We start from the raw sequence: 15,906 nt of genomic DNA on the forward strand, positions 1-15,906 counted from the left end.
AACTCAGCCCGAGCAGCAACCACCCCCTCCACTCCATGTCCTTTCAACTGAACTGTGAGCGCTCCCTCTAAGGGAGAGGTAGGAAATCTCCTAGAAAATTCTTTTAGCACTTGAACCAGAACCAGCCTGTTTGCCACAGGTTAAACATTCTACAGGAACTGCCATACCTTCTTTGTCTATGGCTTTTAGCAACAAAAGCATTTAGGTGGAAGAAGAAAAAAAAAAAAAAAAAAGGAAAAAAGAGAGATTTGGAAAAAATTGCAGCATTTTCCAGTTTATTATCAGATTTACTTTGGCAGATTGCTCCCAGTTATACATATTGAGGTTAATAAAACCACTTCAGTAGTGACAAAAATAATGACTAATGCATTAACAAGGTTAATGTGCAACTCTCCTGGAAAAAAAAGTGTTATTCTTTCCTAAAAGAGCCAACAGTTGCTTCTTCTGCGACGTAATGCTGCAGCTATTGATAAGAGTGCAATGCATCAGAAACTCTAAACTATTCCAATCATCACACAGGCTATTCTCTTGCAAGGAAATGTCTAGAATAATATTTTTTGGTAGTGTTATATTGGGTAAGATCTTATTTTTACAACCACTACACCTTCTGTCAAGTAAAATCAGTTGCTCAGACCCTGTACCACAGCTAACTTACCTCTATGAAAAAGCTTTTTAGAGCTTTCAAACTCCCAGTAACCATTCAGAAGGTTTCAGGCACTATATTATAATGGTACATAGCACTTTTGATTGGGGTGTAAGGCAGGGAAGAAATTGTTTATAACATAATTGGCCATTTCCTTATTCCTATCTTACAGAATTAGCAGCCAAGGTACATCAAGTCATGGCAACTTAGCCATCAGATCAGCTGAAGCGTTTTAAACCAGCTGCTTGCTCTTAGAACCATCCCAATTTCCAAAATGAGTTTCATTAAACATTAATTAAATGGAAGAGCAATGCCTGTTACACCACTCAAGCTTCTCTTAAGACCTTATTGTCACAACTTGTTAGTGCTGTCTAAAGCATTTCTTTGATAAGCGACAAAAGTCTGATTTTACTGAGCGTACTTACCTGCTATTCTCATGTTTAGTCTTCAGCCAGCTAATGATGCTACTGCATTAAAAAACAGCCACCTAGGGAAAAAGAAAAGCACATAATTGTAGTTACAGCCAAATAAGCACTTTTGTGATGAGTTAACAGTAAAAAACTACCTAGATTTTCTAGCCAATAACATTAACAATGGTTTTCCTCAATACCTAATTCTTAATGCTCACTTTAAAGAAGATTTAAGATGGATTTCCGATGTACTGCTTTCATTTGTTACTCCATGAAACAAACGTTCTGAAAAAATATTAATTTAATTTTGTCAAATCCACTATAAATTCTGTTCAGCTGTTAGCCCTTCAATGTGTGACATAAGTATTAATCAGCGCCGCATCTAAACAATCTTTGATTTCCTAAAGCTATGTGGTTAAAAGTCATCAGCTCCATCTGCACTGCTTCAAGGTCCTACCAACTTTTGGATTCAAGTTGTTACTTGGCAACATGACATAGCAAAGTATGCTTTAGAGAGAAAACATCTAATCATTTTGGCCTTTGAACTGAAAGCAGGTTATTCTAATAGTTTTATTTATTCGTTACAGAAATGTAATAAACACAATGGTCACTTATCGCAGCATCCAGAAGATTATGTGATGGTCAATGGTGACATGAGCACCAACCCTAGAGCTGAGACTATTTCTGAATAAACTGAAAACCATTGCCTATGAGCAAACACCACACAAGCACCCAAAAGATTCTTCCTGAGAAGAACTTGCCACCACGTAAAGTCAAAACAGACTCTGCTCAAAGGCTACCACCTCCTTCTCAAGCACTTCCTTGTCTCTGGGCTGTACCAAATCTTTTGCCCTCTGCCTGCAGAGCCAGACCATTGCTGGTGGCTCTGCATCATGGTCACGCTCAGCCACGGTGGGACCACACTGGGACCACACTGCACTGAGCCCAGACAGCTTCTGTCTCGAGTTTTCCCCTACTCCCAAGTCAAGAAGCACAGAGGAAAGATGACCACATACAGACAACTCGGCACCCTCAGCACTGACGTGGTATCTATGCAAATCAGGTTCTGCAAACCTTGCAATCTTTACTAATGAAACACTACATATCTATTAGAAACACATTAATTTATTTTAAAACATCTGAGTAGATTAAGCACATTTTTTTTTTAAATTAACTGAAATAAGAATTTGCTTTAGAACAGTTCAGGTAGCGTACTGTTTTATCTCATTTCTTCTGTTCTTATCATCATAAATAACAAAGAGCCCTCAGCTACTTTTGAAAATACATGAGGCATTCAGACAAATAGCAGTCTGTAATCAGTACCTCCCTTCTGGACTAAAAAATAATAATCTATTTCTGAATTTGCATTTTGCTGCGTAACTATTTACATTTAATACAGCAAAACTATTGGTATTCAGGGATCTTGCTGGACCATCTACACCAAGGCCCAATTTGGAAACGTAATAAACTATCCTTCTAATCCAAGTAGCCGTCCCACACACCCATCACAAAAGCTACAGCATCCCTACGCTCTGCAGCTCTATGCCATGATTTCAAGAACCACCAAAAACATGATCTTTAGAAATTATTTGAAAAACTACTCTCATTGGAAATCTGGAAAATGCAAATCATTTGGAGAACACCACCACATGGGTCTCAGGGCCTATGCTAGGGAAGAAAATTGGGTGTTACACAAGCAACCTTGTGCCTTCACTCAACTCAGTACCTGTAAGTTCAGTGATTTGTGTCCAGACCCTCTTTGCCAAAGACATGGTCATTGTGCTCTACTGCTTAAAGTTCCCAATAAAATGGTTATCAGAGAAATAATCAGGAAAAATCATTTATCAGTACAGAAATATTTATTTCTACTCCATAAGAATTTGAAAATAAGTAATAATAAAGTTTGAAAAGCAGCCAAATGTTTTTGAACACTGAGGTTGTACTACAAGGGAAATCTCATGGCATATTACGAACATAATATATCCATTATATTTAAAGCCACATATATTATATCCATATATTGTATCTTCTTCCAGCGAAAGGCTAATTTTTGTCTGTCTTACGAAAAGGCAAAAAGAATCTACCAGTGCAAATAAACCCATTTTATTTCAAAGTCTGTGAACAGAATTATTCTAAGCTCCTTTTTTTCCTCTCTCCTCCCCACCTCCGGAAATATATCAACATTAAAATAAACACCATCTGTAGTCTGAACGACCACGAGCTTGTTTTAAGTCAGCACTGGAAAAAAAAAAAAAAGTTTCTTCTTTTTGTTTTACTATAAACAAAACCACATAATGAATTCAAAGCATGAAAGCGCAAGTACGAACAAAACCTAAAAACAAAACCTAAGTGAAACAATCACACCATCCCACTTTGACTGCTGAATGCCTCTACCCCAAGAGCCCCATCCACGCCTCTCAGCGATGACTATTTGCTGCAATCAACAAATACACAACAGAGAAGATGCATTTTAAGCGTGAAATGTTTTTGAATTAGAAAAAGTAAAAATTACTATATTATGCCTCAACTTGAAAGGAATTTTTAAAATGATAGAGAGATTCTTTTCCTAAACTACAGCATCCCCAAAAAAATTGTGGGTTTTGATCTAACAAATAAATACAGGAATGGTACAGTGCAGATAAATATTGTACAGCATTTTCCAGCTGCAACAGCATAATTTACAAACGCCAAGTCCTACCTCTATACAGTATTATCTTAGAATAGTTTTTAATTCAAGACAGAACAGGAATAAAATAGGTCAGGCCATGAGCCCTCACAAATGCTTATAGACCAGTACTCCACATCTTCATATTAGACCTCAAAACTGGAATTACGGAAGTGATATAAAAACGGATTTAGAATTTTTAAGAGTGTGTATCTTCAAGACCCACCTGGATGCAGTCCTGAGTGATGTGCTCTGGGCAACCCTGCTTTGGCAGGGGAGTTGGACTAGATGATCTCTAGAGGTCCCTTCCAACTCTGACAATTCCATGATTCCGTATATTTTAGGATCATTTAAAAAACAAGTAACACAGGGCAACTGAGCTTGCTCAGGCTCAGATGCACAAAAACAGTAGCGACAAGATTCCTTTAAGAATGTGCTAAAAAGCCCCGAAGACTATTTTTCTCCTATTTGACATAAGATTCATTAAGCAGGGACAGCAGAATTACAATCATGGAATCATAGAATGGTTTGGGTTGGAAGGGACCTCAAAGATCATCTAGTTCCAAGCCCCCTGCCATGGGCAGGGACACCTCCACTAGACCAGGTTGCTCAAAGCCCCATCCAGCCTGGCCTAGAACACCTCCAGGGATGGGGCATCCCCAACTTCCCTGGGCAACCTGTTCCAGTGGCTCACCACCCTCACAGTAAAGAATTTCTTCCTAATATGTAAACTAAATCTCCCCTCTTCCAATTTAAAACCATTACCCTATGTCCTATCACTACACTTCCTGACAAAGAGTCCCTCTCCGGCTCTCCTGTAGGCTCCCTTCAGATATTGAAGGTCTCCCCGGACCCTACTCTTCTCCAGGCTGAACAACTCCAGCTCTCTCAGCCTGTCCTCATAGGAAAGGTGCTCCATCCCTCTGATCATCTTCGTGGCCCTCTGCTGGACCTGCTCCAACAGATTCATGTTCTTCCTGTGTTCAGGGCTCTGAAGCTGGACACAGCAGAAAGGAACCAAAAAATGCCTAACGTGCAGCATCAAGCGTCTTGAAATAAGAAGCAATCCACAGAAAAACCTAAAACCAGTGCCTTCAGATGCTGGTTTTCCTCTACATCAAAAGAGAAAGCAAGTTGTTACTCCCCGGGGTGGCATACTGAAGGGAGATGCAGCAAATTGCAGGTTTTCATCTATCACAGACAGCAGTAAAGGTGTTTTACATCAGACAAATCTCAGTTACAACCAGCACAGTCAAATATCTGCACATGGCACATGCATTTTTTCACAAGATGAACACCACCGTGAATTTCAGCTATTCTATTAAACTTCCAATATTCCTATTTGTCAAAGGAATCTTGTGCAATTCTTCATGAGGCTGGAGGAGTATGCTCTCCTTTTTCTATGATCTCACTCATTGTGAAAGATGTGGGTGGACATGTCTTCTCCCAGCAACGACCACAAGTGTCCAAGAGCTTTCTGAACCCTGCTGCCTGTTATCGCCAGTTTGCGGGAGCCGGTGCTCAGGAGAACAATCAGTGGCAAGACGTTCAGACCTCTCAACTACAGGAAGCCATACCCACATCCTGAATGAAGAGCAGAAAACTTATAGAGAGGTTATGGTCTACAGGCCAGTAGACTCAGTAGCCGGTGGGTATTTTTCTTATAAGGCTTCGATGATGCTAACCTTCAACCGAGCTCCACCAGCCAGACACGCTGGTCCAGCAAGATGGAAAAATTCCAGTGTGTAAAGCTGTGAAATACTGAGTAGGAGAAAACAAAGAAAAAGAGAATGTTTTGTTAAACTCATGTGGAAAGTTCTCTTTGAACTGACAGAACATGAGGGACTCAACAAGAAAAGTAAGAGAAAAATCATCAGACAAGCCAGAAACTGGTGCTGCCGTATTAACAAGTTCAGAAACTGCTCTTTCAGCACAGTCCAGTGCACAGCTTGCTCATTTCCCTCAGGAACAGAAAGGAAAAGGTAGAGAGCTCACTGAACCAGAGAAGACAAGAAGTTACAGGATATAAATCCTTTCTGAACACTGGCACATCATTGTCCAATTCGCTGCTCGGAGTTGAGCGTCTATCCATGCAGAAAAAAGCTATTTATTCTGGATGCAAACTCCTAGGGAGTGGACGTGTGGAAAGACAGTTGGGAGCTGAGGTTACTGGTTGCCTTTGTTTTTTTCACTCCACCCATCCTTGTGCATTGTATTTTGTCCCAAAGCATGGGCAATTTCCAGATGTTGTGAATTCCAGTGCCAGAGCCATTCCAAGCAATCCCGATGACAGCCCATAATGCTATACGTAGGGTGCCATAACTGAAGTAGAAGAAAACCAGAAAACACCAGCTTACACGAAAAAAGGAAGAGAGAAAAGGGGTTTCCCCCACTCTGCTCCACTTATTAACTTGGGTAAGGATGACAGCCTCAACACAAATCTGACAAATTTAGTACATATGTCCACACAGCTACTGCACATACTGTGATACACACCAAAACAAGCTTCAATCAGCTTTTACAAGTGACCTGTGTCTCTTGAGAGAACCCTGCCACCTATTTCACACAGGAAGTTCGTAATAGAAGCCTCATTTAGGAAAACTGTGAGCCCATAATCCCGCCAAGCAAATCATCATCATGTTTTATTAGGAGATATAAAGTTTCTAACATGCCAGGATTGAGTTCCTTCCACTTTCACGTCTTAGCTATGACGGTCGACAAGAAAGTTCACCTCCTAGAATCAAGGCACAAGAGGAAATTCTATTGAAGCACAGAATGAAGTCACGATTTCAGTCCAATGGTCAATGCCATTCAGTTCGCTCAAGCTTTAACAGCCTTGCTCAACACTCTTGTGGTGTGGGACGGTGCCGTGGGACACACAACACAGGGCACATGTCACCTGGGCACAGCCCCTGCCCCATTCACCGTGTGCGAAAGCTTTGGCCACTTGAAACGTACTTCTGTTTATAAGGGGCTTTCAAACACAACTGTAATAAATGTTTGTTTTTATGGATAATAATGAAATGTGCAGATTAGTCTACTTCATTCTCAGGATAATAGTATTTTCATTAACAATTTGATAGCTTGCGTAGATTATACGTATGAAACAGGCATGCAAAAGCAAGCAAAGATATGAGGCAAGAATTTACAAGGTCAAGACTATTGTGAATTCTGACCTTAGTAGATTAGAAAAAGGTCCCAAAATCAACAACGGTATTTAATAAAACAGAAAGTAATACACTTCCAAACAGACATGCATTGCAGCAAAACCAGCAGCAGCGATGAAGAACAGGATCCGAGCGATTAGAGCAGCGCTGTAATACTGGGGTCAGCAACCTGGTACCGCTGCAACAGCGTCACCGCTCGTTGGGAACTGCACCGATAGCATGGCTGCCTGTGAAACCAAAAGCCATTATTCTGCTCTGCCTGAACAAACAAAAATTACTCTGCTCTATCTGCTATCTAGACTTTTAACTGAGACTCGTATGTCGGTTTTTTCCTAAATCTATCTTAAAGCATAATCCCCAAATGGTAGAAACTAGATAACAATTACATGACCTAAATACAATAACTAAGGGCTAGAAGAATCAGGTTTGCTTTGCAAGGAACTGTTAAAGCAAAGAGAGAAGGAATAGGCACCTTGTCTCTTACCTCCAAGGTGTAACTTTAAAATTGTTTTAAAAGAGGCTGAGATGGACTGTTCTCAATATCCACTCATTGCTGCTTATCTATTTGTTGCTGTAATGCTGAAGAAAAACAACTTTCTAGCTACAAGGATAAACACGAAATACCAAAGGCAGCTGTAAATCATCATAAAAGTCTAGAAAAATATGAAAGACAGGTTTTCTTAATGTAAGCAGTCTACAAGGTGTTATAGTGTCTCCTTCAATATTAACCTCCTATTTCCACATTATTATATGCAAATCTGTATCAAGATACATAGTACTAAATCTGTATCAGCCTGATACGCTTTGAATTAAATTCAGAAGGAAATTTTTGCCCCCAAACAGAATTTAAACGTCTGTATACTTCCAAAAATAGTCAAATAATGCTAATACCTGTTTTTATCTGTATTTACTATCTGTTAATATGAATAGCATACTAAGCACACCATACTAGAACTAGACAAGCATTCAAAATTACTTAGTTCTAAAAGGGGAGGGTAATAAAAAAGGCTTGACCCTTTTATTTCTGAGTCATGAGTAGATTAGGACAATATTTATTTTTTGCAGTACAAACAACATTACTCACTGATTAGCAGATAGATTCTTTTTTCCTATCAGAAAACAGCTCAAAAAAACAAAAAGCCATTTTTTTTTTTCTTTCATTCATCTTTTACCTTTTTAACCTGGTAAAATGCAAACAGTGGAATAACATTTTCTTTAATCCAACCTCTGTTAATAGATAATTTCAGTCTGTCATTTTCAAGCAGTTCAGATCCATGGTGGTTTTCTACTCAAAATTACACAGTGGATTAGATGTGTCAGGGACAGCATTAGATATTCTTATACAAACTCTGGTTTTAAACCAGTGGTTGTGCCAAGCTGAATTACATGCCATGGACCAAACAGCTGAGACAATCGAAATCATTCCATGACTAAATTTGAGTAGGAATCTAAGCTTCTACTATGATAATTTTATTCAAAGACAAGATGTGTTTCCTCACCCAGATAATGGCTTATCCTTCTGCTAGATTATGCACAGTTTTTCCACCATGTTTACAAAATTCATTTAATTTGAAACCGGTGAAGGGCACACAGAGCAAAGAATTATATCTTTAAAAAACTAACTACTATAGCTCAATTTTTTTGTATGATCATGTACCATTTGTGTCTCCTGATCACAGAGGCTGTGACCCGAGTAGTTGCTCCCTGCAGGCACTCCTATATCCATATGAATTTCTTATGGTTATGGCAGAACTCCACATAGGCAAAAGATTTGTCCATGCAGAACCACTTACAGACTCACAGATATGTTTGGGTTTTTTTCCTCCTTCGAGACAAATACTACCATGAAGTACAATTATTAATTTCTTACAAAAATGTTATCACCTGAATTGTAGTCTTCCATATGTGTAAAATCCAGCTTGGTATTCTGACAACACTGAATTAGACTCAAGTGTTTGCATGTTGAAGCAAGACTTTATTTAACTTCTATTAACTGCAAATGAAACCCAGATAAATTTAGCAAGTGAAAGCCAGACTTATTCCAAAATTAAAAATAGGTAGTTCAGCTACCATTGCAGGTCCTATGTTGCAAATACTGCTATGTGGTTTCACTTCTACGAAAGGAAATACACATGAGAAGCAGCATTATGTCAGGGTGTTTTAATACATTGTGCAAAATGTATCAAAACTGCAAAATTGTGCAAAACAAAAAGTTCCCAAATGACCGAAAAGGTTATCAGGCATTGGAATGGGCTGCCCAGGGAGGCGGTTGAGGCACCATCCCTGGAGGGGTTCAAAAGACGGGTTGATGTAGTGCTGGGAGGTATGGTTTAGTGATGGTGCTGCTTTTTGTTTGTTGTGTGGGTGTCTATTTTTGTCAAAGTTAGGTTGACGGTTGGACAAGATGCTCTTTAAGGTCCTTTCCAATCTAAAAGATTCTGTGATTCTGTGACTTGTCAAATCACTGACCAGACAAGCTTTTGCTAGTGGCATCAATCCAGTACTTCCACCTTAGGCAACACACAAACTAGTCAGTCTCAAACACAGGAAAATTCTCCTGAATCCTGGCAAGCCTGAGTACTGAGGCATTCTACCCACTGAGAATGAAACTCAATCCATGTACCAAGTAAAACAACAACCAACCACCCAAACAAAAAACTCAAACCTCATAGGCACCCAATCCATACTCTGAAGACTCTTCTCTAATATTACACAAAAATTTACTGGTCCATATATTTAAAAACGGGCTTTAATTTACTGTCCCTAAAATCTATACTATTTATACACAATAAAAGTAAACTGTACTGTTGCCACTGATGTATCTACTGAAAAAAAAGACCCAAACAAAAAACTCAAACCTCATAGGCACCCAATCCATACTCTGAAGACTCTTCTCTAATATTACACAAAAATTTACTGGTCCATATATTTAAAAACGGGCTTTAATTTACTGTCCCTAAAATCTATACTATTTATACACAATAAAAGTAAACTGTACTGTTGCCACTGATGTATCTGTTAAAGAGAATCTTAGCCCTGTATTTCATAGGGTTGGATAAAATCACATTGAGAAATGCAGATAGATAAAATCCTCAAGGACAAATTGCTGAACCTCATTCACCCACCTGCTTTCCATCTTCACAGAGAAGTATATAAATCTCACAATAGAGATTTAAGAGAGCGAGGTTTAACATTTGTTCATCATTTGACAGAAGAAAAATATTTTGAAACTCAAGCACTGCTGCAATTACCACCTGTTCAAAAGTTCAAACCCACTGATTCGTTCTCAGTTCTGTTTTTCAAGAAACAAACTACCACCTTGATTTTGTAAGACAGCAAAGTCTGTTCAGTCTTTCCACAGCAGGAAGGAGTAAGTAAAGCTTCGCAACTCATTTACCTGCAAGATCACCAGGTCTCACTTGAAATAAGGTGTTGCCAGAACCCAGTAGACATTTCATACGTACAACAGTTTTCACACCTTCAATCAAAAAAATACCAAGCCTGTTATCAGAATAACGCATCACTACCGTGCATCTTATCCTGCCCCACACAACAATTCGCAATGGAACTACCGTACAAAAAGATTATGGGCTTAAAGAACAATTAACATACATATAATTAATATGACAATATAAGCACACACGAGCACAGCTGAAATTTATTGGAGGCTATGGTTACAGCAATCACTTCACATTCTGAGTATCAAGCAAGCAAACAGAACAGGAAAGGAGCGTTACAAACGCTTCCTCTACAGGTCCCAGTTTACTGCTGGAAGACCAATCTGTTCCTCTTCACTATTCTCCTCCCCAAGTACAACCAGACTTTAGATGGCAGGCTTTAAGATGTCAGAATGAGGTCTCATCACAGACCACCACATCACCTCATCACAGAGCTGCACACCGAGGCCACCGACACAGCGAGGCACGCAGCTCCCAGACACCCTGCCAGGCAGAGAACATCAAGGGTGCCAACAGTAGCAAGGGACATCACACACTGCTGCTGCAAACAAAACAAAACAAAAACCAAAAACCATACTACCAAGCATTTAAGCTTCTTTAACAAAAGCTCAGCATGATCCGAGACTGCATATTGGAGAGGAGTTTTAATGTTTGCTCAGCAGCAAGTTGATCTCACCACGAAACCAGGGTGTGCGAAGCGTTCCTAGGTGACAACTGGTCAGAGCACTGTTGGTATCTGTCCCTCCTCTTGCTTTAGGGGGTACAGAAACCACTGCTCCACCACAGGGCACCTTCTCATCCACTCATCTCCCACGCAGATACGAGATTGCTGCTGGTGACTAATAACTTCCATGCTGCCTGAATCCTCAGAATCTAAATGTTCCTGTGGCACAGGCAAGCCATTGCTACTGGTCCACACTAGCGCTGGACAGGCCACCGCTTGTGAACCACGAGGTGGAAGATGGTGAGAAACGGAGAGGAAGTCAGGCAGTCGCATGATCCGTAACAGCTCTAGAGTGACTCACTTCCAACTGAAGACACAAAAAAGGCAGCAACAACACCTGCAGTTTCTAGACTGGTGTCTAAGCTTCGAGGGATTAGAACAAAGATCCATAACCTACCTCATGGCTGGGTGGAATCTTCCACTGACCAGCACCAAACACATAAGCCATACCTAAGAAGAATTAATTCCACAGCAAAAAAAAATAAATTCTAGGGGTCAATATATTCTTTTTATATTTTTATGTGTTTGTATATATATACACTTTGTATACTTTAGTCAATTGGCACACATCCCACTAACTAAAATCCGACACAGGCATCTTCTATCCTTTGGGATTTTAAAATCTAAGGATCACCATAGGTGGGAAAAATCAAAGCTACATGGGATAGCAAGTTACTGCCTGTCATCACCTATGGAGAAATTTACCACACTAAGTACATGTAAACGGCATCCCTCAGTGACCAAAAGGTGCTCACCACAGTGAGCTTACCACTGAGACTCTACACACAGCCAACGGGAAGACGCTGACGTGTGATCACTGTATACTGTAACAACTCCTGATACCATGCCTCTCTGGATCATGCTATTCCAAGAGAAAAATCACTGATTATTACAGAAATTCCTGCAATAAATCCCCTCCTGCATCGACTCAAATGCAGCTCCAAAACTATTCAGTTGTCACCAATGTTCAGCTGCCCAGCAGGCAAACAGCCACTGCAGGTCCCTCAACTACCTCACCTGGTACTTGCAAGAATATCTGGGCTGATCCAAAAGCAGAACTGTCTGGGAGCCAGTCAGCAGCTTTCTGGCAGCGGCAGTACTAGTTTATACCAGCTTAAATGTTTGTGTAACAACGACTCAATTAACTGGTGATACCAAAAGAGATAAAGGAAAAAGGCTTTGCTTTGCTACCAGGAGATGCTTGCATTCTCCTCAAGTAGAAGAAAACTGGAGAAAGGGTGGGAGAAGGGAAGAAAGTCAGCCAGTCAAAACAAGAAAAGCGAGTCTTATGAATAGAAGGGAGACTGAAAATGTCATCTATTTTGATGTTTTAAATTAAGTTTTTAACTGGACTCTCATGAGAGCTACCATGCACATTGTGCAACTTTCTGCCATTAAAACTTAACAGCAATGCACACTAAATGCAGAGCAGAGTTTACTCCAGCAGCTCTCTCTGTCCTGTAAGTCTTCCAGAGCTTCTCCCCTCTCCCACAAAGTCTCTCCCATATCCTCTTGGCACTCAGCTCCCAACAAGAGCTGGAAAATATAAACTATTTTTGTATCACAGAAATATGTAGATGGAGAGCAAAAATAGTTGAACAATTCCAAAAGAGTAACTATTGCTAAGCCCTTTGAAAACTTAAGTTTGACTAGATTTCAGAAAGCCGGGGCAAAAATAATACTTACTTGTCATCAATGACTTGGACTACTGGACAGGGATAAGCTTTTGAAGCTCACGGATAACACTGAGATGCAGGCAGATGCAAACAAATTAAAGAGCAGAATTAGAACTACAAGTTACCAAAAAAAATATTTTTTTCTTCTTAAGAAAAAAATAATCTCTAAGTCCTCTCAGGACACATATACCATTAAGAAAAGCATGAGGAGGCTTCACTTGGATTCACGGTTAGACATAGCATTTTAAACGAAGCAGGAAACCAGGAGCACCTATTTATAGGTTACAGATGCTTTAACATCCATTTGAGTTGAAAATTCTAGTGCTAAGAAATGAGATTTCAAGCAGTAATACCAGTTTAAAGTTATTTCCTCATCACCAGTCTTTCATGTTGTCACTGAGCCTCATGCCTGGATAAGCATGAAAATTTATGAGATAGGTGAGCTCACCTGCCACGTTGCTCCTGCCCCACTCACCATTTCTCCAGCCCAGGCCCCGTGACTTTGCTGGCTGGGGAAAGCTAACCTACTAAAAGAGAATTAATGTAGTTTCTGCCAGATTAGCAGATGACAACTTTTAGGAGTGGTGGGAGGCAAAGCACAGCAGCATTGGGCTGTTAGATTTGCTCAGCCATCTCACGAAGCCTTATTGCAAGACTCTAACTTAATTTCTGACACCACTGCAGATTACATTTTCCCTGAAGTAATCCTGAGAATTTAAGGACAGTCTTGATTTCAGGTACACGTGGGACTTCCCAGAGGGATCCTTCTAAACTGGGAAACAATTACAATAATTTCAGTGCTGTTGAGAGGAAAACCATTGTCAGAGGGCTGCACAGCTGGCCACTGCCAGAGAAAACACACAGGTTTACAGTTATTATGCCTTAAATCCTAAACTTCTCAGCAGATTTTAGTCAAAGTCTCAACACCGAACATATATATCACTTATATTAGGGCTCATGGAGATACTGATTGCTGATGTAAGCGGTGAGACTTGTGGCCCTTACATGCACACATCAACCTTCTGACCTCCCTGGGACTGCAGGTTTGAAAACCAGAACCCGAGTTCTATTTGAATAACAAATTCTCTTTGAACAACTTAAATCTTAAGGAACAAGTTTCTCCATGTCTGCTGTGGATTCATCTTAAGGACACGTAATCTTTAGGCTACAAAATAATCTGTAAAAACTGATATTTTTGCAGTTTACATAGTACTGATCCATCTTACAGGAAAAAAAAAATCCCTTTCCCAGATAGAATGCTAATATTATGAACCAAAACCGGAAACTAAACATTCGGGAGCTCACTTTTTGAATACTACCTTGTCAAAGCTCCACTTAATTCTCAAACTCTTGCAATATTTTCACTTTTTTCTAAAAGCACTGAGAAGTCTCATTAAATGCAGAGCACGTATTCCCTCAAGCACTGGGGCTGCACCTGGAGAGGCCGGGCACACACTTACGGGCAGCCAGAGGTGACTTTTGGAACTATTTACTCTGCAAACTTACTGGGTGAAACGGTCAGGACTGGTGGAAAGGGATGGAACCGATGGCCTGCAACAAAACCAGGTGCCTCCTCCATCCCCAAGCGATTAGATGTCATTACGGGACAATACCAAGCTATTCTCTTGCGAAGAGCCTACCTGCAGGCTTAAAGCAAGCTACAAAACTCGTTTTACCACAGGCAGGCAGACAGCTACGTGTAACCCAACAGATGAAAAAGATTTCTTCATACTTAAAAGAATCCCTGGGGGAGGAACACGTGCTAATGAAGACATTCAGACCCTGATTAGTTTCGTAGGCTTCAAAAAAAAAAAAAAAGCCTTTTGCGCAAAGTCAGAAAGGGGGGCGCACCCTGCGCGGGGACCCGGCGGAGGGAAAGGGGGGCGCACCCTGCGCGGGGACCCGGCGGAGGGAAAGGGGGGCGCACCCTGCGCGGGGACCCGGCGGAGGGAAAGGGGGGCGCACCCTGCGCGGGGACCCGGCGGAGGGAAAGGGGGGCGCACCCTGCGCGGGGACCCGGCGGAGGGAAAGGGGGGCGCACCCTGCGCGGGGACCCGGCGGAGGGAAAGGGGGGCGCACCCTGCGCGGGGACCCGGCGGAGGGAAAGGGGGGCGCACCCTGCGCGGGGACCCGGCGGAGGGAAAGGGGGGCGCACCCTGCGCGGGGACCCGGCGGAGGGAAAGGGGGGCGCACCCTGCGCGGGGACCCGGCGGAGGGAAAGGGGGGCGCGCAGCGGGGCCGCGCACCGCGTTATACAGAAGGCCCGGCACGGAGTGCGATCTCCGCCGGAGTCACGACGTGACCGTTCAACCTTTTTCACGGGTGGGGGGGGCAAAAAAGGGAAAGCTCAAGAGATGGGGTGAATTACACACGCCCCCCGGCAAAAACGTGACTGAAGACACGGTAACACTTCCCCACCCCCAAAAATAAGCACTGAAAAAAGTATGGAATTACTGTGGTTTTTTTCCTACTTCAGCACGCCGGGGGCTAGGAACCGAGCGGGCACCGAGTGCTGCCACAGGTACCCTCCGCAACCCGGGACGGGCGGCACTGCCTCCTTCCGCATCAGCTCACGCCTTTTCCTAACGGTCTATACAGCTTTTAATTAAACACACGCATCCCCTCCCCTGCCCCCAGCGCATCCACCGGAGCCCCCCCGCCCGGCGGCGCAGAGCGAGGGAAGGAGGCGGAGGGGAAGAGGGCAGACCCACCACCACCCCCCCCTCACCCCTCTCTCCGCTCGGCGGGACGGGGGGCGCCGCCCGGCCCTGCCCCACACCGGGGGGCCCTGTCCCGCCTCAGCCTCTCCGGGGGAAGAAGGGTCAGGCGGCCCGGGGAAGTCGGCCGGCTCGGGGGAAGCCGGCAGCGGAGGGGAGGGAGGGCAGGCGGCCAGCGCCAGGCTGGCTGCCCCGCGCTGAGGAGAGGGACGGGCGGCGGGAAGAGCAGGGGCCGCCCCGGTGAGGAGAGGAGGGGATAGCGGGAGCCTAGCCGCCCCGCGGAGAACGCGGAGCCCTTACCTGGGCCGTACGGGCACGTCGCGCAGCCTTCCCCCCTCAGCGGCCGCGCAGGCTGCCCCCGGCCCGCCCGCCGGCGACGGAGCAGGAAGCCCAGCGGAGCCGCCGCCGCTGCAGAGGAGGAGGAACGCGCGGAGGCGGCGCGCCCG

The 15,906-nt window shown here is 42.9% G+C and overlaps 1 protein-coding gene across 2 annotated transcripts in view; it reads right to left on the minus strand.

The window, feature by feature from the left end:
• FAM3C (family with sequence similarity 3 member C) overlaps nt 1-15,891 on the minus strand; it is a 29,612-nt gene extending 13,721 nt beyond the window's left edge. The window contains exons 1-2 of one of the 2 annotated variants that reach the window (XM_014964020.1): nt 15,761-15,891; nt 1,069-1,130 (exon numbers count right to left, since the gene is read on the minus strand). In XM_014964020.1, the coding sequence (XP_014819506.1) occupies nt 1,069-1,081 (13 nt within the window). In that variant the 5' untranslated portion in view covers nt 1,082-1,130; nt 15,761-15,891. Of the gene's footprint in view, nt 1-1,068; nt 1,131-10,282; nt 10,364-15,760 lie in introns of those variants that run through there. The other variant, XM_014964022.1, reaches the window with a different exon arrangement.
• Nucleotides 15,892-15,906: the final 15 nt, after the last annotated feature.

This window comes from Calidris pugnax, unplaced genomic scaffold (assembly GCF_001431845.1).
Source record: "Calidris pugnax isolate Ruff unplaced genomic scaffold, ASM143184v1 scaffold44, whole genome shotgun sequence".
Classification (NCBI taxonomy): Eukaryota; Metazoa; Chordata; class Aves; order Charadriiformes; family Scolopacidae; genus Calidris; species Calidris pugnax.